At 44.0% G+C, this 27,048-nt stretch overlaps 1 protein-coding gene across 1 annotated transcript in view; it reads left to right on the forward strand.

The window, feature by feature from the left end:
• wdr63 (WD repeat domain 63) overlaps positions 1–26,351 on the forward strand; it is a 47,307-nt gene extending 20,956 nt beyond the window's left edge. The window contains exons 12-21 of the mRNA XM_034180799.1: positions 209–282; positions 4,202–4,346; positions 4,855–4,924; positions 10,390–10,514; positions 14,049–14,109; positions 14,184–14,314; positions 14,766–14,973; positions 15,653–15,744; positions 17,392–17,508; positions 26,181–26,351. Of these exons, the coding sequence (XP_034036690.1) occupies positions 209–282; positions 4,202–4,346; positions 4,855–4,924; positions 10,390–10,514; positions 14,049–14,109; positions 14,184–14,314; positions 14,766–14,973; positions 15,653–15,744; positions 17,392–17,508; positions 26,181–26,318 (1,161 nt within the window). The 3' untranslated portion in view covers positions 26,319–26,351. The remainder of the gene's footprint in view (positions 1–208; positions 283–4,201; positions 4,347–4,854; positions 4,925–10,389; positions 10,515–14,048; positions 14,110–14,183; positions 14,315–14,765; positions 14,974–15,652; positions 15,745–17,391; positions 17,509–26,180) is intronic.
• Positions 26,352–27,048: the final 697 nt, after the last annotated feature.

Consider the following 27,048-nt stretch of genomic DNA (forward strand, 5'->3'; position numbering starts at 1 on the left):
AGTGAGGCAACAGAAACACTTCAGCATATCAACTATTATCAGCTCTTTATTACCAAATAATAAATCTGACACATTGTTATTTTATTTCATCTTAAGTCATAAGGAAAAGCTTCCCTGAGATTAAAAAGCTCTTTTTTAGCATCTGCTGGCAAGAAAAATTGCTCCACATTACTTCTAAAATCTGTGTTGATTTTGTGTTTATCATTAGGTGACCAGGATGGGCGTGCCCGTGAAGAATATAAATGACATATCCATTCAATTTATCACCTGCTCCTCAGACTGGTAGGATTTCTACACATAATGTTTTATATGAAAGATTGTGATTTACCAAGAAGTCTTTGTTTTCTTCTATATTCACTTCAATAGTCAAATTTGGCAGTTTTATAAACTGTCAAGTCCACAGACTGTCGTCACTCTTTTTTTTCCTCACACTGGCAAGAACTTGGTAAAGCTCATAAATGTCCACCAGCGTCCACATCAGCCAGGAATTACACCAGGTCCTGCTATTTCAAATGTGAACATAAAAAATGTTTTCCACCACTGTGAACGAAGGTCATCAAAGAAATTTTGTGTGTTTGTTCATAAAAGGCACAAAGACTCCCAAACTAAACATATTTGAAAAGGGAAACAGAGGGGAAAGGTATTTTGCTGGAATGAAAAGAAAATTCCATGTAGCATAACTGTTCTTGACGTTTGACTTTGAATTCCTGTGTAGGCTACAGTGCCAAAACAAAAGCACAACTTGCAGCAAGCTTACCTTTTCTCCTCAACTATTTTCTCTAAGGTCTCGGTTTAAAAACTGCTGAGCATGTTGATACTCATTAGGATTAGGTTTGAGTCTTTTTTTTAATTTGTCATGCTTGTTTGGAGAAGAAGAGCAGATTGGGGTGGTGGCCAAGTTGTTAGTGCACTTGGTTTCAGTGTAGATGGTTGCTGGTTCAAACCCCACCCCTGCCACATTTCTCCATGTAATGTGAAGTTGCATCAGGAAGGGCATCCGGTATAAAACGTGTACCTATTCAACATGCAGATCCACCTCGGATTTGCTGTGGTGATTCTGAATGCAAAACAAGGGAGCAGCTGAAGGGACTTACTGTTGGAGAGAATGGTGAAATTCTTTGGACCTTCTCTTGACCTTCTTCAACCTGTTTCCTTTGACATTCAACTGGAATTTACCAGCTTTCATTGAGAACAGTTTTGGGGCTTTGTGATGTGTAATTGCCCAGAAAAACAGGTGCCATAGAAAAAAGATTTTCTTTTATTCATCCAACATGGGGACATTAGCAGTGTCACAGCAGCAGTGATAACAGAATAGTGCAACAGTAGGGCAGAGTAATGTGCAAATAGAAGGCAAACACAAATACCTAGGCATAGCAAATCAAGAGACTAAAAAATAAAGAAATACTATTTGCATTGTAAGCGGGTCACAAACACAGAAAATGCAGTGGGTAGTATAAGTCCAGTGTGAGTAAAATAGATTTAAGAAAAATAATGCACAGTTTGTTAACCAGGGATATACATACTATAATATACACACTTCCTGGGAGCAGTGCAGTCTGACAGCAGCAGGAAGGAAGGACCAGGAACAGGCTTCACATAATTATATACAGTAGATAAACACAATGCAACCACATCATAGATCAATTGTGAATAATGAAAATCTGAATTTGTCCTTGATGTTTAAAAATTGCTATATGTGCTTTTATGCTCATACATTTTCCCCTGTTAAAGCTGGCAAAACAAAATATCAAAGCAGTGTGTCCCCTGCAATGTCTTATGGTTATTTGAGAAGAATTTGTGAAGTCATGAAGTCCCTGGACAGAAGTGCTTGATACCTCTGCAAGAGAATGAAGTCTTTAGGCTGCTGCTGTTTCCAGTGTTAGGGTAGTATCTCACTGGGCTGCGACAGCCTGAGAATGGCATCCATGAAGAAATTTGTGCAGTTCGGCGGGGCAGCCCACGGTTTACTTGATTTTTGAACAGATCAGAAAATATGCTCGATAAACTCTCTTGCCAAATTGTCAGGCAGGCACCTCGTTCCCCTCACCACGTAGTCTCTGTAGCTCAACGTGCGCAAAATGTGAGATAACTTGTGATGAGTTGAAACAAAGTTTTCCTTTTATATGATCAGAGAGGAAAAGTGATTCTGAAAGTGACTGAAAAATCCAGCATATGACCTTAACCGCACCAGTACCGCTCGACTTTTGCCTGTGTGCTGTTCGCCATGTCAGTGAGTCTCGCCCAGTATGTGTGTGGACTGTCTGAATATTGACCTTAACCCGAATATTAACGGCATGTAAGCTAACTGTCCTACGTTTACATGCAGCCAATAACCCTTTCATAACCGGAATATTAGCAATAACCCGGTTGCGCACGGCCATGTAAACACCCGCAAAAACCTGAATATGCTCATATTCCAGTTTTTAAAAACTCGAATAAGACCCCTGGGTTACTCCTTTTCTAACCCGAATATCAGGTCATATAAACGCGCATCGGAATATCCCCATAGAAAGGAACATTATTTTGTGTTCTGCGCATGTCCTATCCGCGAGGAATCTTGGTCTTTTGAGTACGGCAACTACTTGTATGCGGCACGCGCAGCCCACCGGACACCACAGAAGCGGAGATAAACAGCGCATTGTGTTCTGCGTCCTTATCAGGCGGGCCGCTTGCGGCACCGGCACCGGCATCACCGCCATTGTTCTACCTCCGATGCGCTTACTGAGTCTGCGGGCTCAGTAACTGCCGTAGCGGGCCACTCACACCGCCCCCCTCCTCTCTGCTGTGCGGAGCTGTGCCAAATATGGCAACAGGTCCAGAGACTACGCTCGCTGTTTTGATGCAGAGGCAGCCCGCAGGAGAGAAAAGTAAGAAAATGTTCATGCCTGTTTGAGAAAAGTGTGTAGTGAGGGGTTTTACACAAAGCAGGATTACATGAAGCAGGATTTGCACGAATGCCAGACCAAATCAAGCAGCGGACCATGTATACAGGAGTAACTCTGTCTGCTTAAGCATGTAAACGGGTTATTCCTAATGATTCAGAAACCAGAATATTGACCTTAACCTTAATATTAACAGCATGTAAACGTAGTCACAACTACGTTTACATGCAGCCAATAACCCTTTCATAACAGGAATATTAGCAATAACCCGGTTGCGCACAGTCATGTAAACACCCGCAAAAACCCGAATATGCTCATATTCCGGTTTTTAAAAACCCGAATAAGACCCCTGGGTTACTCCTTTTCTAACCCGAATATCAGGTCATATAAATGCTCATCAGGATGTCCCCATAGAAAGGAACATTATTCTGTGTTCTGCGCATGTCCTGTCCGCAAGGAATCTTGGTCTTTTGAGTACTGCAACAACTTGTATGCGGCGCGCCCAACCCACCGGACACCACAGAAGCAGAGAAAAACAGCGCATTGTGTTCTGCGTGTGTCTGTTATAATCTTCTCGCCCAGAAGAAAAAAGAGAGTGTTTACACGGGAGAGAAAAGTGAGAAAATGTTAATGCCTGTTTGAGAAAAGTGTATAAAGTGTGTAGTGGGTTTTACACGAAGCAGGATTTGCACGAACGCCAGACCAAATCAAGCACCGGTGGAAGACGTGCGTCGCTGTTTAGATGGGGATATTCCAAATGATACCAATGACCATGTATACAGGAGTAACGAAACCATGATTTGTACTGAACCGTGAAGGAGGTGTATGCTACTGCATGATCCGGAATGCAGGTGCCTCAGTGCTGAGGACCCCAGGAGCTGGAAAAGGCCAAAGGGACGCCCATGGGTCACCTGGCTGTTGGAGATAAATGACTGCTTGTGGGAGGTGGGGGTGGAAGGTTGCCTGGGCTGTTGCCAAGCAGGACACCTGACAGTTCCACTGTGTGATGGATGCAGTGATACGCGGTATTGGTGCATGCTCCCAGACCTGACCTGAAGGGCAAAGGTCAAATTCCACTTAAACATCTCAGAAACCTTTTAGTTTTGTTATAATGTGTGTCCTGGTTGAAGAGCATCCTCCAAAGAGGCTGACATCAAGTCTGTAGGGGAATTACAGTTTTCTGGCTTGTTTTTGGAAGCCTTAACATTCAGGTTGCTTTGCTGCTGGTCAGCTCCAATGTTTTGATTTGGCTGCCCCCAACCACCACCACCAAAAAAAGATTCGTCTTTCTCTTTCTCTCTCTCTTTCTTCTTCTGCAGCTCTTTCATGTTCTGGGACATCCGACTTCCAGCGGGGTTGGCCACAACCACGAGTATAAATCGGGAGCAGAAGCCTGCAGATTCTTCCTTTGGAGAGCCTGATACTTTCAAACACCTCAGCCAGACCTGGAAGCCTCTATTCAGGGTGCAGCAGACATTTATCAAACTAATTAAATATATTTTTCTGATTTATTTATTTTTTCTACACTAATTTCAAAGTGTAACAAAGTATCACAAATTAAGCTTTGCCATACTGATGACTAGCAGAATTTCTGCCACAACAAATTTAAATCATGGGTAAAATGTCACAGAATAGTTATACATCCTTACATGAGTGAATATGAGCGTTTCTAACTGAGCAGCATGTAGGAAAACAACACTGTACTTTCAAAGCAATATACTGCTCACCTGTTTGATTTTATTCACTAATTAAAATGAAGAACTGAATCCAATGGGATTTTTAAAAAGATTTTGTAAATATCTGCACTCTGACATGACATATATGACAAAACCACAATGTATAGTAAATGAAACTTGTGTGTGTGTATATGTGTGCATGTCTGTGTAGTTTTGTTTTTTCTTAAACTGTACTTACACTTTGCGCAGTTGATTGAACATAAATAGGATTGTGGTTCTTCTGTGTTTTGTGTCAGGTTTCCCTGAGGAAAATTGACACTCGTGGAGAATATATTCCTTACAAGTTCAGCCTGGACCGGGACACTGGTGAGGGATTTTAGCCTTGATACTGGTTTTATTTGTTTTTTTGTTTTTTGTTTGCACCTTCTTATCCTCCCTTTTACTTCAACTAAACATTCTTCAACTACACGATAATATGAGCAGCCAGAGTTTGAAGTTGAAAGTGCCATAAATGCTCCTTTAAAAAGAAAACGTGCTAACGTTTGGCTATTTTTTCAGATGGGGAGGGGGTCCATTTATTTACATTTACACCATATGGTGACCATTAGGGTGTGTGTGTTGTGCGGGGGGGCTGCCCTCCTGATAGAATTGTCATTTATTTTGTATATTTAGAAATATTTTTTGAGTTAATATAATACAACGGGAAGAGTTATAGGACTTAGCTGAGGATAGGGAAGTGTGGATTGAGCTGCTTGGTCTGCTGCCACTGTGACCCTGACCCAGATATGTGGCAGAAAATGAAATAATGAATGAATGAATGCATAGTACAATATATAGTGCACAGCTAACTATCCAGAGAATGTCATATTTTTATCCAGGGCATTTATGCTTGTCTTCTTTCTCGACACAGATGTCCCTTAAAGTGATTAAAATATATTATTCAGCTTTATTACTCACTAAATGTTTGAGTTCACTAAACTTCGGAATGGTTTCTTATCTACATTAGTGCCCTATGTGTGTAGAACGCTTGTGGCATCTGCTTTCCTTTATCATGCTTTGTCACACGTATTGCAGATGTGCAGTGTTGTTAAACTACTTCCCGACAAAATATGCTCAGAATCTTGAAGTGTTTTTCAGAAAATCTGTTATCTTAGCCCCGTTAGCATGTGAACATTATACAGAGTGCTACAATTGTGTTACCCTTTCACAATAAAGGTGCTGACTGTGGTCTTTTAATGCATGTCACTGCTTCAGTGTTGAATTGCTTTTATTGTGAAGCACATTCTATTGACAGTAGCCTCTTTACACATTTTACCTACACATACGTAACAGTTGTCTGATTTGATGTCCTGATCTGGTTACAGATGTGCACATACAGCTGTGGTTGTGAGGCGTTTCGGGTAGTTTTTGTTGACCTGTGCCTGAGCTTCTCAGATTCTGCATTGGATCACAGCACCCACTGATCAGTGGGACATGGTTCAGTCTGCCCTTTTCTGTCTTGCTGTCTTCTCTCCGATTTCACGGCACTTTATTAAGCAATACTTCCTAAACAAGGCCTTCATAGTTGCACAGCATTAGCTTTACTGACTGTCAGCTCTTTGCAATATGCTGCTTGGGCTCCTTCAAGGCCAGAAGATGATGGTTTGTGTGTTGGCTGGTCAAGGAGAAACCTGGCTTTGTCTGGCTCAAAGTCTGTTTTCATAAACACAGCGCTGGTGGTTTGCCGTTATGGAATTAGTGCGCTCACTAATCGAAGCAATAAATCAAATCTGTTTTTCAGCAGCCCTCAGGCACTCTGTTATTAGGTTTTAATGAATCCCTGTGTGATTAATACTTTGGTGCTGCTGAAGTTTGAGTCACATTGATTGAGAATGTTGGAGGAGCTCCACCCTGCAGCCAACCACATGATTTTCTACATCAACATTCTGCAGGATTTCAGCAGCAGTGAAATAGTATTAAACTGTTGGTGGGTTCTAGTGTCTGTTTTGTATCTTTACTCACAAGAAAAAAAAAGTGATTTAATGTGTGATTGTGTAATCTGATCTGGCTGTTTCACATCAGTCACAGTCTGATTTGGTTGTGAACGTGTGATGATAAGTTGGCATGACAGATGTGCCTGCCGTCACCACCAGCTCTGTCCGCCTCACCCCTCCAACTCCTCTCTTTTACAATCCCCGATCAACCCTCCAACCTTATACTCAGCACCACCGCTTCTCCATGAGGTTGCTGCAACCCTCACATACCCTGGAACAGCTGTCATCTCGTCTTTAGCTTTCGTCACAACACTGTCTGATTTATGCCCTATTTTCCTGCTGAGTAAATTCTGTCCACATCACATCAGCTCAAACGCCCACTCCAAATAGTAAGAAAAAAGATTACAATAATCACATTTCTTTTTGACTCTAATCCTTGTATGTTGGACTCCATGAGCCAGGGATGGATGTAGTACTTTTGCTTTCGGTCACAGTCAGTCAGTGATGATGTCAGATTTAGTTGTAATCTTCTCATTTTTCTGTAGTGCTGGAAAGACCATAATTAATAAATCCCTTCGGCTTTGTTTCACCCGGGGTCACCACAGCAGATCTGAGGTGGATCTGCATCTTGATTTGGCACAAGTCTTACACTGGATGCCCTTCTTGACGCAGCTCCACATTACATAACATTTACATTTACCCTGATGGACTACCCTGCAGTGGGGAATAAGTTTCATTACACTAGAAGTCTTTCAGAAAGCGCTGTAACTAGGTTTAAGGATATGATTCCTTCTTTATGTTCTCTAATGTCATATACCAACACAGAGCAGAGTAGCTACCTAAACTCTGTAAGGGAGTTAGAGTATCTCGTCAATAGTTTTACATCCTCATTGAAGACAACTTTGGATGCTGTAGCTCCTCTGAAAAAGAGAGCTTTAAATCAGAAGTGTCTGACTCCGTGGTATAACTCACAAACTCGTAGCTTAAAGCAGATAACCCGTAAGTTGGAGAGGAAATGGCGTCTCACTAATTTAGAAGATCTTCACTTAGCCTGGAAAAAGAGTTTGTTGCTCTATAAAAAAGCCCTCCGTAAAGCTAGGACATCTTTCTACTCATCACTAATTGAAGAAAATAAGAACAACCCTAGGTTTCTTTTCAGCACTGTAGCCAGGCTGACAAAGAGTCAGAGCTCTATTGAGCTGAGTATTCCATTAACTTTAACTAGTAATGACTTCATGACTTTCTTTGCTAACAAAATTTTGACTATTAGAGAAAAAATTACTCATAACCATCCCAAAGATGTATCGTTATCTTTGGCTGCTTTCAGTGATGCCGGTATTTGGTTAGACTCTTTCTCTCCGATTGTTCTGTCTGAGTTATTTTCATTAGTTACTTCATCCAAACCATCAACATGTTTATTAGACCCCATTCCTGCCAGGCTCCTCAAGGAAGTCCTACCATTATTTAATGCTTCAATCTTAAATATGATCAATCTATCTTTGTTAGTTGGTTATGTACCACAGGCCTTTAAGGTGGCAGTAATTAAACCATTACTTAAAAAGCCATCACTTGACCCAGCTAGCTTAGCTAATTATAGGCCAATCTCCAACCTTCCTTTTCTCTCAAAGATTCTTGAGAGGGTAGTTGTAAAACAGCTAACTGATCACCTGCAGAGGAATGGTCTATTTGAAGAGTTTCAGTCAGGTTTTAGAATTCATCATAGTACAGAAACAGCATTAGTGAAGGTTACAAATTATCTTCTTATGGCTTCGGACAGTGGACTTATCTCTGTGCTTGTTCTGTTGGACCTCAGTGCTGCTTTTGATACTGTTGACCATAAAATTTTATTACAGAGATTAGAGCATGTCATAGGTATTAAAGGCACTGCGCTGCGGTGGTTTGAATCATATTTGTCTAATAGATTACAGTTTGTGCATGTAAATGGGGAATCTTCTTCACAGACTAAAGTTAATTATGGAGTTCCACAAGGTTCTGTGCTAGGACCAATTTTATTCACTTTATACATGCTTCCCTTAGGCAGTATTATTAGACGGTATTGCTTAAATTTTCATTGTTACGCAGATGATACCCAGCTTTATCTATCCATGAAGCCAGAGGATACACACCAATTAGCTAAACTGCAGGATTGTCTTACAGACATAAAGACATGGATGACCTCTAATTTCCTGCTTTTAAACTCAGATAAAACTGAAGTTATTGTACTTGGCCCCACAAATCTTAGAAGCATGGTGTCTAACCAGATCGTTACTCTGGATGGCATTTCCCTGATCTCTAGTAATACTGTGAGAAATCTTGGAGTCATTTTTGATCAGGATATGTCATTCAAAGCGCATATTAAACAAATATGTAGGACTGCCTTTTTGCATTTACGCAATATCTCTAAAATCAGAAAGGTCTTGTCTCAGAGTGATGCTGAAAAACTAATTCATGCATTTATTTCCTCTAGGCTGGACTATTGTAATTCATTATTATCAGGTTGTCCTAAAAGTTCCCTAAAAAGCCTTCAGTTGGTTCAGAATGCTGCAGCTAGAGTACTGACGGGGACTAGCAGGAGAGAGCATATCTCACCCGTGTTGGCCTCTCTTCATTGGCTTCCTGTTAATTCTAGAATAGAATTTAAAATTCTTATTCTTACTTATAAGGTTTTGAATAATCAGGTCCCATCTTATCTTAGGGACCTTGTAGTACCATATTACCCCATTAGAGCGCTTCGCTCTCAGACTGCGGGCTTACTTGTAGTTCCTAGGGTTTGTAAGAGTAGAATGGGAGGCAGAGCCTTCAGCTTTCAGGCTCCTCTCCTGTGGAACCAGCTCCCAATTCAGATCAGGGAGACAGATACCCTCTCTACTTTTAAGATTAGGCTTAAAACTTTCCTTTTCGCTAAGGCTTATAGTTAGGGCTGGATCGGGTGACCCTGGACCATCCCTTGGTTATGTTGCTTTAGACGTAGACTGTGGGGGGGTTCCCATGATGCACTGTTTCTTTCTCTTTTTGCTCCGTATGCATCACTCTGCATTTAATCATTAGTGATCGATCTCTGCCCCCCTTCTCGGCATGTCTTTTTCCTGGTTCTTTCCCTCAGCCCCAACCAGTCTCAGCAGAAGACTGCCCCTCCCTGAGCCTGGTTCTGCTGGAGGTTTCTTCCTGTTAAAAGGGAGTTTTTCCTTCCCACTGTGGCCAAGCGCTTGCTCATAGGGGGTCGTTTTGACCGTTGGGGTTTTTCATAATTATTGTATGGCCTTGCCTTACAATATGGAGCGCCTTGGGGCAACTGTTTGTTGTGATTTGGCGCTATATAAGAAAAAAGTTGAAAGTTGAAGTTGATTACACATAGAGCAGGCAGGGGTGGTCTTGAACCAGGAACCTTATGCACTGGAAACAAGCATGCTTAACCACATGGCCACCACTCCTCTTTGGAAAAGCCATAATTAGTCCATAAAAATCCACAGTGGGGCAGTGACTGCAGCCAAGAAGAAATTGCTTTGGTGCTGGTGGATGCTTTGGGAAACTTCGAGCTCTATGACCTTTGTTCCTCTCAGACCAACGTCTCTGACGCAGCTGATGTCAACTGTAGTTACACCAAGGGCTGCTGATTGGCTCCACAGCATTTAAAATGGTCTTCATGTTGTATGACTTCTGGTAATGTTTAAAAGTTGATTTTTGGTTTAAAAGGGACATCTACAAGCACTAAACTGCCAATATCTTCATTTCTAATGAGGACCACTCTACTTCACTGATCATCTGAAAAGGGCCCCTTTGTCCTCAATAATGAAAGCATTTGTTAAACTGTTACTATGTAATCCTGTCTTCTATTCCACCTTGTTGTTTTCCTGACAGGTCAAGACCAGCTACCTAGCAAGGGTTTAGAGGTCACCACAGCCTACAAAAATCTCAGACTGGTCTCTGCTAAAGAACAGAAAATGTTGCAAGATGTTAATACAAAGCTTTACATTGGAACAGTGGTAGGCTTGCCATGTAAACAAACACAGTTTAACAAGTCAGGTCTGGGAGCATACTTTGCCGCATCCACAACACTACGGGGTCCACTACCTTGGGTCCTGGATGGCAACCAAATGGGCAGACAACTGGTCCATTCCCACATCTTTAAAATAACCATCTATTTGCTGCAGCCAGGTGAAATGTTGGTGTACTCTTGGCCTTCTCCAGCTACTGGCCAGCTACAGTTCAAGGACTTCAGCAAATTAGTCTTAACACTGAAAAACAAAATCACTTATATTAAAGGTGATATTAATAGCATTTTAAACATTAATATAGCAGTTAACAAATATTTTCTATGTAAAGATTTAATTGGTTAAAATTGGTTTCTCACGTTTAGTGCATGAGATTTCTGCATGTCATGTTTAGTGCAAGTGAGTCCCGCCCTGTGAATCTGTTGTGCCTCCCCAGTTTATAGAGAAAGCATTGCTTACTTTTTCCCATTTTTTTCTCCAAGATGGAAGGAAGCTTTATTTATGCCCTGAATTGTAGGTCAAATGTGACATCCAGTGGCAGAAATGTCAAAAGAACCAAAATATATGTAGCTTTTCTTTTTCCTGCGTTCTTTCATTGCCATCTTTCAGAATGGAGACTTTCAAAGTATACATGTTGAATTTAGTCAGGAACAACAAATGCTGCACAAAAATTATACAGTTATTTGATATTGCCCCAAAAGGGACATAATATGTATATGTCACAGACATGAATGAGCGAAGCTCTTCAACATCTCATCATGTCATTTAGGTCCTTCAGACTTTTTTCAGTAAATGCTTCTGGAGAGCATTAGCATGGCTAAACATTTCCAGCTTCAGGGTCCCCAGACCAACCAGCTACAGCCTTCTTAACCCCCTTTTCTTTATTTGCATCTCACATGCCTGGAAAAAGAGTCCTCACCATCTCATTTAGGTCCTTCACACTTTATTTTCAGTAAATCCTTCTGGGGAGCATAAGCATGGCTAAAAAACTTCAGCTTTTGGGGTACCCCCCAGACCCCCCAGCTACGGCCCTCTTAACCACCTTTGATTTGATTTATTTGTGTCTCACATGCCTGGAAAAAAGTCCTCACCATGTCATTTAGGTTCTGCAGAATTTTTTCAGTAAATACTTCTAGAGAGGATTAGCATGGCTAAAAGACTTCAGCTTCTGCCAACTCCGCCCCTCTTAACCCCCTGTCACTTTAAACATTTTTCTAATGTAGATCTATATTCATATTCAAACCTTTTAGCTAGTTTACAGTAAGGCTGCACAATATGGCGGAATTAGCTGAACTTTCAGGTCTTCTTTTTAAGAAAATCCTCCTCTACACCACTCTATCAGGAAGTTGTATTTTATATTTTTCATTAAATTTATACCAAGTTGTAGAGATTTGTAGAGATTTCAGTTTAAGTTTAAGGACAATAATTTTAGAATTTTTTTTTTGTATTTGAAATGGCATCAGCAAGTTAAAATGTGTGAAATACTAAGTGTTCCAGTATTTTTTAGGGCAATTGAGAAACTAGCAGAATCTTACATCTCAAATAACCAAGCAGAGCATGAATCAGCTGCTGCCTGCTCATGTTATTAATCTGAAATCACTGGAGAACTCAACAAAAATATAAACGCAACACTTTTGGTTTTGCTCCCATTTTGTATGAGATGAACTCAAAGATCTAAAACTTTTTCCACATACACAATATCACCATTTCCCTCAAATATTGTTCACAAACCAGTCTAAATCTGTGATAGTGAGCACTTCTCCTTTGCTAAGATAATCCATCCCACCTCACAGGTGTGCCATATCAAGATGCTGATTAGACACCATGATTAGTGCACAGGTGTGCCTTAGACTGCCCACAATAAAAGGCCACTCTGAAAGGTGCAGTTTTATCACACAGCACAATGCCACAGATGTCGCAAGATTTGAGGGAGCGTGCAATTGGCATGCTGACAGCAGGAATGTCAACCAGAGCTGTTGCTCGTGTATTGAATGTTCATTTCTCTACCATAAGCCATCTCCAAAGGCGTTTCAGAGAATTTGGCAGTACATCCAACCAGCCTCACAACCGCAGACCACGTGTAACCACACCAGCCCAGGACCTCCACATCCAGCATGTTCACCTCCAAGATCGTCTGAGACCAGCCACTCGGACAGCTGCTGAAACAATCGGTTTGCATAACCAAAGAATTTCTGCACAAACTGTCAGAAACCTTCTCAGGGAAGCTCATCTGCATGCTCGTGGTCCTCATCGGGGTCTCGACCTGACTCCAGTTCGTCGTCGTAACCGACTTGAGTGGGCAAATGCTCACATTCGCTGGTGTTTGGCACGTTGGAAAGGTGTTCTCTTCACGGATGATGCGAAGGAGATGTGTTGCACTGCATGAGGCATATGGTGGTCACACCAGATACTGACTGGTATCCCTCCCCAATAAAACAAAACTGCACCTTTCAGAGTGGCCTTTTATTGTGGGCAGTCTAAGGCACACCTGTGCACTAATCATGGTGTCTAATCAGCATCTTCGTATGGCACACCTGTGAGGTGGGATGGATTATCTCAGCAAAGGAGAAGTGCTCACTATCACAGATTTCGACTGGTTTATGAACAATATTTGAGGGAAATGGTGATATTGTGTATGTGGAAAAAGTTTTAGATCTTTGAGTTCATCACATACAAAATGGGAGCAAAACCAAAAGTGTTGCGTTTATATTTTTGTTGAGTATATATGAATTAAAGGAATCCCATGAGATCTCATATACTGTCAGTTCAGGCAGTGTTCAACATTTGACATTGCCTCTTTCACTGTGGGCTCAAAATTTGGAACTTCCTGTTTCATTGTGAACTTGCCACTGAATTCCTGTGAGATCCCACGAAATCTCCTGTCTTGTCACTCCAGGAAGTGTTCAACATTTGACATTTCCTGCTTCATTGTGGAGTAAAAGTTTGGCATTTCCTGTTTGGGACTCAGTGTACCATGAGCGAGCTTCGCGCCACTGTGCGGCGCTTTGCTCGTATCGTGCACGTTTTCAAATGTAGATCACCAGATGTGTTCGACAGAAAGTAACGTTTGAATCCAAAAATATCCCATAGGCACTACTGTGATACTTTCTAAAATGTTTGGGTGCCTGTTGCTTTAAATAGAAAAGAGCTGCTGCTTGCCAGACCAAGTGGGTGTGGCACACAGTCAATTGGCTGAGTGGGCAGGTCTCACAAAAGCAAGCAGGTGTCCAGATGTATCTGGACACGTGCTTTTGTTTCCATATATGGAACTCATTTGCGACTCTTTGCACATAGGAAAATAAAATGTATGCATTAATCACCTGGGTGGTTGCCATCCAGGACCCAAGGCAGCTCCTTGGTCTGGTGGATGTGGAGAATCGCAGCACCGACACATACTCAAAGATTTGACTTGAACAAACAGCAATGAAGCTACATTTGCATTGTGTATTTAAAACAGCACAGCTATAAAAGTGAAGGATAAATATACATTTTACTCAGTGTTGTTTTCTTTCTTTTAACTTCTAGAATGGAGAGATCATTTACACTGATTGGAAGTTGGAAAAGGACGACAGTGGGCAGCTGCTCAGTTAGTGCTCTTAGTGTCATAGCCACCTTTAAAGAGAATAAACAGTGGTGACAGGTGTACCATCTCTCTCGCAGGTCCAAAACCCTTACAGTGCTCTCCCATCCACCATTGGCTGGTGAATTCTGTGCAGCGTTCGCCCTTCTTCAAAGACATTATTTTGACTGCGGGAGGCTGGAACTTTGCCATCTGGAAGGAAGGAGTCATGGTAACAACATACATTAATCAGAAAATATGACAATTTGTTCTTCATGGAGTTTACAAATGTATCATCATGATTGTTTAAGTCACTGGCTCTGTTTGTTTCTTGTACTATTGAAAATAAAATCTGATTGTGCTTGATTTACTATATATAATATTTCACAAGGCATGCAAATAACAAAGACATTATCTTATTCGTACTGGACAAACCCTCTGTGACATCACCCATAGGTTTTCTGAAGGATTTGAATCCCAAATAGGGCGGATCCAAATGTCACCATGTTAGCAGTGCCTGACTCTGCCTCACTCCCTCCAACCTCTAAATGGATAAAAAGGCAGCGCATGAGCCAGACCGGCATGACCTGATTGGATCGACTGGAATAAATCCATTTCATCATGCAGTCATATAATCTGTCAAGTGAAAACATGATAGATTTTGTTCTATTGATTCTACACAGAATGGGCCCATCATGCAGTCGATGAACTCTGAACAGTTGAGCACTGTGGGATGCTGGTCCCTGTCCCGACCAGCCGTCTTCTTCATTGGGAAAAAAGACGGCAGTATTGAGATGTGGAACCTGCTGGAAAGCATGAGTGATCCCTCACATATTCATCCACATGTCACCAATGGAACTATTACCTCCATCAAACCTTGGGCTGTCTCTGGTGAGCTGAATATCTCATTAAAAAAGTTCTAATTTTTATATTCTAACATAAGCCAAATGTGAGATCACATTTGATCACATGTGATCTGCTGATCACACAATAATAAAATGAGCATTAAAACTGAATTAAACCTAACTATATGTCCTTATCAATTTCAGAAAACCATCTAAAAGCAGTTACGAAATTTTTAACTAAAAAGAAAATGTATTTTTAAAGTGGCCACACATTGTATATCTGTAATATTTTGCAGTTTTTATTATTTTTTAATGAGCAACAAAACCTTTTCAAGTGTATGTTGCTATAAAGCCATTACTTCTTTTAATATCCTAGGTTATATACACACACATTCACAAATTTGAATTAAAATAGAAGAGCACTCAGTAGAACACTCACACAGGTATGTATAACATCCTGTGGTGCTTAAAATGAGGTGCATTGCACAGTTTTAAAAGCTTTGTTTGTTTTTGGTGTGTTTTTTTTTATTCTATTTTTTTTCTATTTTTTTTTCTTTCTTTATTTTTAATTTTTTTTATTCTTCAGATATAATGTGTGTGATTTTATGTGGAGTATTGTGTGTATGCTTTTTATGTCTCTTGTTTATGAGCACACAAACAAATCCCTAGCAACTTGCATTGATTGCATGGCAATAAAGTATTGAATCTTGTTTTTTGTCTTGTAGTGAAGCAGCACTTACTGGCTGTGACAGATGACCTCGGGGTCGTCCGGATTCTGGAAATCCCAAGATCACTGTACAGACCCTTCAAGAAAGAGGTGCAGTCAATCAGATCTCCTCTGGTACACTTTGAAGAAGAGGTCTTTTGTTTGTTTGCCTGCACATTGCCGAAACGGCGAGCAGGTTATTGGTTACACTGGTGTGTGTGTGTGTGTGTGTGTGTGTGTGTGTGTGTGTGTGTGTGTGTGTGTGTGTGTGTGTGTGTGTGTGTGTGTGTGTGTGTGTGTGTGTGTGTGTGTGTGTGTGTGTGTGTGAGTGTGTGTGTGTGTGTGTGTGTGTGCGTCTCTGGACAAGATAAATCAAAAGTGGCTGGACGAATTTGCTTCAAATGTGGTGGGAATATTAGATTTCTAGAATATGGAGTAGCTTGGTCAAAGGTCAAGTTCAAACATGGTCCCCAAAACACCTTTTCTTTCGTATACCTCAACAACCAAGAAGCCTAGATGGATGATCTAAAGCATATGTTGATCAGCAAAATACTTGTGATTGATTGGTATGAATGGCTTCTCAATGACATCTCAGAGAAATTATATGATGAAGTCATACATAGTCAAAAACACCATTCCAGACAGATGTACACTGCAACAAAGGGTGACTAAAAACAAGATAAAAATCCTAAATCTGGGGGGGAAAGGTACTCAAAACAAGTGAAATGATCTATCTATGCAGCAAGATAATTTCACTTGACAAGATTCTTGAATGAAGATAAATAAGATTAAATAAGCATATTGAACACTTAAAGTAAGAAACGAAATTGACTGCATTTATATAGCGCTTTTCCATCTGCATCAGACGCTCAAAGCACTTTACAATAATGCCTCACATTCACCCGATGTCAGGTTGCTGCCATACAAGGTACTCACTACACACCAGGAGCAACTAGGGGGTTAAGGACCTTGCCCAAGGGCCCATAGTGATTTTCCGTTCAGGCTGGGATTTGAACTGATGATCCTCTTAACCAAACCTGGTCTCACGGAATGTCGTGATTCTGCAGCACGAAATATACATTTATCTATTGTTTTGTCATATTGTCACGATAAGCGCCACATTTTCATCACGGCAGCACAAATTCATTCGAAAACATCCTGTGATGGCTGCACGAAATTAAAAGTGAAGTGGGGGATCGGGGTGGTTATGGCTAGGATTGGGGGTAGGAGTAGGGTTAGTAATAGTGAGTTAAAAAAAAAAAAACCGTCACAAAAATGTGAATCATTTCGTGACGGGAGCATGAAAAAAACCCGTGAGACTGGGCTGCTTAACCACTTAAACACTAGACCAGGGGTGGCCAAGTTCGGTCCTCGAGAGCCACATACCTGACACTCTTAGTTGTCTCCCTGCTCCAACACACCTGAATCCAATGAAAGACTCGTTAGCAGACTTTTAATGAGCCTTTCATTGGATTCAGGTGTGTTGGAGCAGGGAGACAACTAAGAGTGTCAGGTATGTGGCTCTCGAGGACCGAACTTGGCCACCCCTGCACTAGACCATCACCTCCCCTAATTAACTCTTAAAACAAGATAAATTATCTAACACTTCTAAAGCTAAGTTTTTTTCTGGGTAAGAACCAAATAATTTGCAGTGTATATTTACTTGTAGATTTATATTGTTGCATATTGAGTGAGCAGGGTGTGCATCAGCCCTCTGACACCTTTTTTGTTCATCGTTTTTGGGTTTTCTGTCTGCAGAATGTGAATATGAGGAAATACTTTGACCTTAAAGTAGCTAAGCTGATGGATTTTCTGAAGAAAAGGAAAGAATGGGGAGGACAGACAACAGAGTCTAAACAACACCAGAAGGAAATGGTGAGCTGCAGCACACAAACACCAACGGTATTTATAGCAGAGGACAGAAATCCAGAAAAGTGGATTTGGCCGTGGTGGCTTGTTGGTTTTGATTCTTAACCAGCTCGACAGGGGAAGGTCATGAAGGTCACCTTCTAGTGCTGCAGAATCCTTGAATTCAAACATCTTTCAAATGTGTGGAAGCTGAAAACTGATGAGGTCATTTTTCTCAGCCTCTCTCCTGATGTTTGGGAAGATGAAGAAGTTATTTGATCCTGGGCATTGATGGGTTTTGTTATTGACAGCCATTTCCTGACAGTGTGTCACTTGACTCAGGAAATAAAATCTTTTAGAGGTTGAATCTTATACTCCTCAGAGGATGTGATGCTGCTTATGAACACAGCAACATTTTTTGTTGCTAAAGTAATTTTGCGTTTGTCTGTGTGGCTATTTCCTCTGTAGCTCAGTGTGTAGAACCCTGATTACTACAAATCACTCAGCCCTGAGTTTGATGGCAGATCTGTAGGTGGTCCGCAGCCTGTATAAATCTGAGATGAGCAATCGACCTTCTGTAAAATCATTCACACCATTTGAAACCACATGAGGTTCGTGGTGGAGCAGCAGTACGGTGTCATCCCACAGCAACTACACACAACTACAGACAAACGTTCTGCATGAACCAGACCTCACAAAAGGAAAAGCAACACCAAAAATCTAGTAGAAGTGATTGTATCTGTGCACCTGTGAGTAAGGAGGTCTCTCAAAATTTAACAAGTTTGTTTGGTTTCCAGCTCCAGAAAACACAGAATGACAGGCTGTTTGTATTTGTTATGTCCAGTGGTGGGCACAGTTCCGATAACCCGATAACAGATAATTATCGAAGATAATGTTTTCATTATCGGATTATCTTTTTAGATAACTTTAAAAACCATTATCGGATTAATTATCTTCCAATGAATGTAGTAAACAAAGCTGAACAGCAGCAAACGTTTCTAAAATTGAAAATCAGTTGAGCACCTAAAAAAAGTTTCTTAAAAGATGTATGGTTTCACCATCTGCAAACACAAGACAGCTGTTTCTATGAACAACTACACTATCCTCTGCAGGCAAAGGAAAAACTGGTTTAAAAAAAAATAATTTCCTTTACCACCATACTAATATACTGGCAATATCACCCAAGTCATCCAGAGGCATACATTTTAACTTATGGTTCAAATTTTAACCAAACTAATTTTGGACAAGTTATTTAAAATTACTGTCATGTCTGAAGTTTTATAAAGTGAAAATAACAGATATATATTTTAGTTTTAAAGTAATGTGCTAATTTTTAAGGTTTTAGTATGGACATGCTGTGCCGAGCAGTGCATTATGGGTAGGATTACGTAATCTCAGTAAGTTCACGACAGGACAAATGCATTTCAGACACTCTGTTCAGGCTCCACGGACAACAGCATTAAACTCTAGTGTCTAAAACTCTCGTGAATATATTCTCTGGGTTTATAGACGTTATTGTATTTGCGTTTGTTAAATTCCACGCATCTTAAATGTCGCAGCAGACATGGATTATCTGGAATTTTGTTTTGGAAAGATTTCAAAGCCTCTACTGCCATCTACTGGCCAGTAGTGTTCATGGCAGTTCATGGCAATATTCGTCCTGAAGATGAGCAGACACTGTATGATATTTTTAATCACAAGTTAAGTTTTTTCAAACTTAATTTACAAAAACCTTTGATGGGAGAGATCAAAGTTTAGAAACAAAATGACAAAAAAAAAAAAAAAACATTACAAGACAGCTCTGCGGTGTTTGCACATGCACAGTGCGAGCAGTAGGACGCTTGTTGCCCCTCACTCAGCAGCGGGAAACCCTCACAACGGCCGACCAGAATAATATCAAACAGGTTTGATTTTGAAGTGGACGCAAAGGTGACGTGTGGGCAGGATAGAGGATAGAAGACGAGGATAGAAGACGTCTGTCCTGAGAAGAGCCGGAACCATACGATTTCCGCCGCCACCGAACCTGGTGAATACTGGAGCCGCCAAGTACCGAATTCCCAGGTGATCACCGTCCCCGACTGTCGGATCTGGTACTGCTGGCGAAGAACAAAGACAGTCAAGTGTGGGTGTGTGTACACCCAGTAACAACAACGGTGGGAATGCCACCTCCACCTCTCACTCAATATGCTGATGAGTACCGCAGTGATTCCTCAGGGGAGAAGAGTGCCGTCCTGCACTCACTCAGCCCCCACAAACTAAGGACCGGTACTCCTGCAAACACTCACAATAAACAGATTATTAGTTACCACAAATGTCTGAGGATATTACCTCCATTGAAGTATGATATCTCGGCGATGAGGTGGAGATGACGTCTGGGTTTTATGGAGTGGGATGATGAAGAATGAGTGACAGCTGTCTGGACATAATGAGTAACAGCTGTCACTCCCGGCTGTGTCCGTGGCGGCAGTGCCCTCTCGTGCCTGAAGCCCGCACTTCAGGCAGGGCGCCCTCTGGTGGTGGGCCAGCAGTACCTCCTCTTCTGGCGGCCCACACAACAGGACCCCCCCCTCAACGGGCGCCTCCTGGCGCCCGACCAGGTTTATCGGGGTGTCGGCGGTAGAAATCGGCCAGGAGGGCCGGATCCAGGATGAAGCACCTCTTCACCCAGGAGCGTTCTTCGGGTCCATACTCCTCCCAGTCCACCAGATATTGGAACCCCCGGCCCATTCGACGGACGTCCAGGAGCCGGCGCACTGTCCAAGCCGGCTCCCCGTCAATGATCCGGGCAGGAGGCGGCGCCGGACCGGGAGCACAGAGGGGTGAGGTGTGGTACGGTTTGAGTTTGGAGACGTGGAACACCGGGTGGATCCGCAGTGAAGCTCCAGCTGAGGACCTTGAGGATGCGAAATGGGCCGATGAACCTGTCCATCAGTTTCGGTGACTGTACTTGTAGTGGGATGTCCTTCGTCGACAACCACACCTCCTGCCCGGGCTGGTATGCAGGGGCCGGGGACCGCCGGCGGTCTGCATGGGTCTTGGCCCTCGTCCGGGCCTTCAACAAGGCAGAACGGGCGGTGCGCCACTTCCGACAGCACCTCCGAAGGTGGGCCCGGACCGAGGGCACACCGACCTCTCCCTCCACCACGGGAAATAATGGGGGCTGGTACCCCAAACACACCTCAAATGGGGAGAGGCCGGTGGCAGAAGACACCTGGCTGTTATGCACATACTCAATCCAGGCCAGATGGTTACTCCAGGCCGTCGGGTGCGCGGATGTTACACAGCGGAGGGTCTGTTCCAGCTCCTGGTTGGCCCGCTCTGCCTGTCCGTTCGTCTGTGGATGGTACCCAGACGAGAGGCTCACGGTGGCCCCCAGTTCCCTGCAGAAACTCCTCCAGACGTGAGAGGAAAACTGGGGACCACGATCCGAGACTACGTCAGTGGGTATCCCATGCAGACGGACGACATGGTGGACCAGGAGGTCCGCTGTCTCCTGGGCCGTAGGGAGCTTCGGGAGGGCCACGAAGTGGGCCGCCTTGGAGAATCGGTCCACTATCGTGAGGATGGTGGTGTTGCCCTGGGACGGTGGGAGACCCGTGACAAAATCCAGGCCGATGTGGGACCAGGGGCGATGAGGCACAGGAAGCGGTTGGAGCTGACCTTGGGACTTCCTGTGGTCAGCCTTGCCCCTGGCACAGGTGGTACAGGCCTGGATGTACTCCCGGACGTCGGCCTCCATAGACACCCACCAGAAGCGCTGCCGGACAACTGCCACGGTCCTTCGCACTCCTGGATGACAGGAGAGCTTGGAACCGTGACAGAAGTCCAAGACTGCAGCCCTGGGCTCTGGTGGGATGTATAGCTTGTCTTTTGGTCCAGTTCCCGGGTCCGGGCTTCGTGCCAGGGCCTCCTGGACGATCTTCTCCACGTCCCAGGTGAGGGTGGCCACGATAGTGGACTCAGGCAGGATGGGCTCCGGTGGATCCGACAGTGCAGTTTTGACCTCCTCTTCGTGTACCCGGGACAAGGCATCCGACCTCTGGTTCTTGGTCCCGGGGCGATAGGTGATCCGGAAGTCAAAACGCCCGAAGAACAGTGACCAGCGGGCTTGCCTGGGGTTCAGCCACTTGGCGGTCCTGATATACTCCAGGTTCCGATGGTCAGTGAAAACCGTGAACAGCACAGACGCTCCCTCCAACAGGTGTCTCCACTCCTCAAGAGCCTCTTTCACCGCAAGGAGTTCTCGATTGCCGACGTCATAGTTCCGTTCAGCCGGGGTCATCCTGCGTGAAAAGTAGGCACACGGGTGAAGAACCTTATCAGTCTCTCCGCTCTGGGATAGCACGGCTCCTATCCCTGAGTCAGAGGCGTCCACTTCAACCACGAACTGGCGGCTAGGGTCGGGCTGCACCAAAACTGGCGCAGTAGAGAACCGTTGTTTCAACTCCTTGAACGCGGCTTCGCACCGATCCGACCAGGTGAAGGGGACTTTTGGAGAGGTCAGGGCTGTCAGGGGGCTAACTACCTGACTGTAGCCCTTAATGAACCTCCTATAGAAATTAGCGAAGCCGAGGAACTGTTGCAGCTTCCTACGGCTTGTTGGTTGGGGCCAATGTCTCACCGCCGCAACCTTGGCCGGATCAGGGGCGACGGAGTTAGAGGAGATGATAAACCCCAGGAAGGACAAAGACGTGCGGTGAAACTCGCACTTCTCGCCCTTCACAAACAGTCGGTTTTCTAACAACCGCTGCAGGACCTGACGTACATGCTGGACATGGGTCTCAGGATCCGGAGAAAAGATGAGAATATCGTCCAGATATACGAAGACGAATCGGTGCAGGAAGTCCCGCAAGACGTCGTTAACCAAGGCTTGGAACGTCGCGGGGGCGTTGGTGAGGCCGAACGGCATGACCAGGTACTCAAAGTGACCTAACGGGGTGTTAAATGCCGTCTTCCATTCGTCTCCCTTCCGGATCCGAACCAGGTGATACGCATTTCTAAGATCCAGCTTAGTAAAGATTTTGGCTCCATGCAGGGGGGTGAACACGGAATCCAACAATGGCAACGGGTATCGGTTGCGAACCGTAATCTCATTCAGCCCCCTGTAATCAATGCATGGACGGAGTCCGCCATCTTTCTTGCCCACAAAAAAGAAACCTGCCCCCATCGGGGAGGTGGAGTTCCGGATCAGCCCGGCAGCTAATGAGTCCCGGATGTAGGTCTCCATTGATTCGCGCTCAGGTCGTGAGAGGTTGTACAGCCTGCTGGACGGGAACTCAACGCCTGGAACCAAAGCAATGGCACAATCGTACGGACGGTGCGGGGGAAGGGTGAGTGCCAGATCCTTGCTGAAGACGTCAGCAAGATCGTGGTACTCACCCGGCACTGCCGTCAGATTGGGAGGGACTTTGACCTCCTCCTTAGCCTGTAAACCGGGAGGAACCGAGGATCCTAAACACACCCGATGGCAGGTTTCGCTCCACTGAACCACCACCCCAGACGGCCAATCAATTCGGGGATTGTGCTTCAACATCCATGGGAAGCCCAAAATCACGCGGGAGGTAGAAGGAGTTACAAAAAACTCAATCTCCTCCCGATGGTTTCCAGACACCACCAGAGTTACTGGTTGTGTCTTGTGTGTGATTAAAGGGAGGAGGGTGCCATCTAGTGCCCGCACCTGCAATGGCGAAGGAAGTGCCACCAGAGGGAGCCCTACCTCCCTTGCCCATCTGCTGTCTAGCAAATTCCCTTCTGACCCCGTGTCCACCAGTGCTGGGGCTTGAAGGGTTAAATCCCTGCTCAGGATTGTAACTGGGAGTCGTGTGGCAATCTGTGTGTGTCCCACGTGAATGTTTTGACCCCCCCTTAGCCCAGTCTCTGAGGGGGGTTGTTGTTGTGGCCGTTTGGGGCAGTTTTTCTGTATGTGCTCCTTTGAGCTGCAGAGAAAACACTCCCCGCGGACCAGCCTCCTCATTTTGGCCCTGTGCGTTTCCCTAACAACGTCAACAGGGGGAGCTGTTGCCCCACGGAGCGCTGCGGCTGTGGAGCGTGGGGAGGGCGGCCCCTTTTCGAACCCGGAAGGGAGAGGGACGGCGCGTATCCGGCCACGTCCTTCGCCTCGCTCCCGACGGCATTCCTCCAACCGATTGTCTAACCGTATAACGAGATCGATAAGCCCATCTAAATCCCGCGGTTCCTCCTTAGCTACCAGATGCTCCTTCAGGACCAATGACAGTCCGTTTATGAAGGCGGCGCGGAGCGCAACGTTATTCCAGCCGGACCTCGCAGCCGCGATGTGGAAGTCGACTGCATATTCAGCTGCGCACCGGCGCCCCTGTCGCACTGACAGCAGCATTGTTGAAGCGGTCTCTCCTCTGTTAGGGTGATCAAACACTGTTCTGAACTCCCCCACAAACCCAGTGTATGCTGATAACAACCGTGAGTTCTGTTCCCAGAGTGCCGTAGCCCAGGCGCGTGCCTTACCCCGAAGCAAAGCAATAACATAAGCCACCTTGCTGGCGTCAGACGCGTACATCACGGGTCGTTGTGCAAAGACGAGCGAACACTGCATCAGAAAGTCCGCGCACGTCTCCACACAACCCCCGTACGGCTCAGGGGGACTTATGTATGCTTCAGGGGATGGAGGGGGGGTTTGTTGAACGACCAGTGGAATGTTAATAACTGGCACCGGGTCGGCAGGAGGAGGAGCCGCAGCAGCGCTCTGATCGCGCGCTTCCACCTGTGCGGTGAGAGCCTCCATCCTGCGATTAAGGATGATGTTTTGCTCGGACATCAAATGGTGAGGATGCAACTCACCGAGCACGCCACCTACAGACGCCTGTGCACCCTGCTCTTCCATTGGCTGTCCAACAGATGGATGACGCCCCTCGGGATCCATGACGCTGGCCGAGATATCCTGTTGTGAAAGTGTAGTGACACGGACCCACAACAGGGGGCGCAAATGAACGGTCAATAGATGAGCCAAAAAATGACAATTTAATGTTGTGAAGGTGCACAACGAATACACAGACAATCTCAGAATATGATTACAGTCAATCCACAAAGGTGACGTGTGGGCAGGCTCGAGGATAGAAGACGTCTGTCCTGAGAAGAGCCGGAACCACACGATTTCCGCCGCCACCGAACCTGGTGAATACTGGAGCCACCAAGTCCCGAATTCCCAGGTGATCAGCGTCCCCGACTGTCGGATCTGGTACTGCTGGCGAAGAACAAAGACAGTCAAGTGTGGGTGTGTGTACACCCAGTAACAACAACGGTGGGAATGCCACCTCCACCTCTCACTCAATATGCTGATGAGTACCGCAGTGATTCCTCAGGGGAGAAGAGTGCCGTCCTGCACTCACTCAGCCCCCACAAACTAAGGACCGGTACTCCTGCAAACACTCACAATAAACAGATTATTAGTTACCACAAATGGCTGAGGATATTACCTCCATTGAAGTACGATATCTCGGCGATGAGGTGGAGATGACGTCTGGGTTTTATGGAGTGGGATGATGAAGAATGAGTGACAGCTGTCAGGACATAATGAGTAACAGCTGTCACTCCCGGCTGTGTCCGTGGCAGCAGCGCCCTCTCGTGCCTGAAGCCCGCACTTCAGGCAGGGCGCCCTCTGGTGGTGGGCCAGCAGTACCTCCTCTTCTGGCGGCCCACACAACACGCCACGTGTTACTCCATGTACACTACACGATGCAGGATGCATGATTAACCTGAAACTTGGTCCAAAAAAATCTCACATGAATGAAAAATCATCTGAACATTCTCTCCACATGCAAAACATGTTGTGATGACACTTCCAGGGCTCCGTAAAAATGCGTGCTTTTACAAATAAAAAATGGAATATTTTACAAAAGTACATCTGTAAACACCAACACACGACACACGTCAGATTAACGTGTTGGTTTACATAGTGAATGACTGAACCAATCAGTGTTTAGCAGAGGTACATTTTACTCAGAATCCTTTGCGATCTGTCTGTTTGTTACAAAACCTCAGAATTAGTGCATTATTCAACATTAAAAGATATATGTTATATTTTAACTTTGTACAAATGACGGAATTGAGATTAATGGAGTTATTCTATCAGTATTCATTTTATTTATACACCAAACCATAAGTCAGTATGACTTTATTTTCCAAGACCTCTCGGAGCGTTGTGATTTGTAGAGAGTTGGGCTTGGTGACGGCTCTCAGCTTGCCTTTGCACTGTAAGCCGTGTAGTAAATAAGAACTTCCAGCAGGAGACAGGATGATCAAACATAGAAGTGTGGGCTCATTGTTTGGGTCTGCTGTTGCTTTGATGTTTCCAGAAGCGATCGTGGTGTTAAAACTTAAATTCAGTTTATTAGTAGTTGCAAATATACTAGAAACAATACTGGAATTTATCGGTTATCTGTAACTTCCGATACATTTTTGGGTGGTTTATCGGTTTATCTTTATCAAAGATAACTTTTCAGTTATCTAATTATCTGTTATCGAAGTTAATTTTTTGGTTATCTGTGCCCACCACTGGTTATTTCCCATAATGCAGTGCACACTTGGAAGCCAAGCGGCTTATTGATTAGAACTGCTTGACAAACATGATCGAGAAACTTTAACAACCTCCGGTGTGCTGTGGAATTAGAAAATTGCCACTTAATGTGTAATCGAGCTGTGACCTTCTTGTTTCTGCTTCACAGAGGGAAAACAAGCAAAGTTCAACAAGGCTATCATGTGATTCTGAAAACATGCTGGAGTTGGAGTACCAGGAATACCTGAAGTTGGAGGAGACCATCCTGAAGAACATGGGTCTGCTGCAAATCAACACTGACACATAAGCTCTATTATGTCACACAGACACAATCGCAAATTGCATTTTACACACTCTAACTTTGTTTCTGAACTGAGCAAGTTAAAAAAGAAAACCTGTTTAAGAATGTAACCGTTAACCAAAAGAGTAATGAATGTAGACAGTAGATCAAATTACAGACCTGAACAGTTAGTGAGTAATGCAATTTTGTTTGTGTGTTGCTGAATTCTTATCAAAGATTTAAAAAACCCAGAAACATTAACCTGTTGTGTGCACAGACATGTATTCATACTGCACTTTTTTTTTAAATGGCTAGTTTAGATGAAGACACTGTGGCCAGATGTAAACTCAGTTGGTTTCCTTGTGGACTGTGTGTTCAGTGCACATCACCTTGTCATCACTGTTGGTGTTGCAGGAGACAGACATTTTCTGGAACTTTTCAGCCAGTACAGAAACAACTTGATGGATTATTTTATTAATATGTTTTCTTGTAGCATGCTTTAATTACACTGGTCAAATAAATAAATAAATAAAAATCTTGCATGGACTTTGCATGAACTGATTTCAGCCTCGCACCATGATACTGCCCACTAATTTGCTCAGCAGCAAAAGCTACAGGTCCTCACATAACCATAATAGGGCTGCACTACGTATGAATGTTATTAATATGGCTACATACAAATAGCCACTTCCTAAACCATTCACACACACAGTAAATAGAAAGTCTTAATCTGACCTGTCATTTCAGTCGGATTCAT

Source organism: Thalassophryne amazonica, chromosome 10 (assembly GCF_902500255.1).
Source record: "Thalassophryne amazonica chromosome 10, fThaAma1.1, whole genome shotgun sequence".
Taxonomy (NCBI): Eukaryota; Metazoa; Chordata; class Actinopteri; order Batrachoidiformes; family Batrachoididae; genus Thalassophryne; species Thalassophryne amazonica.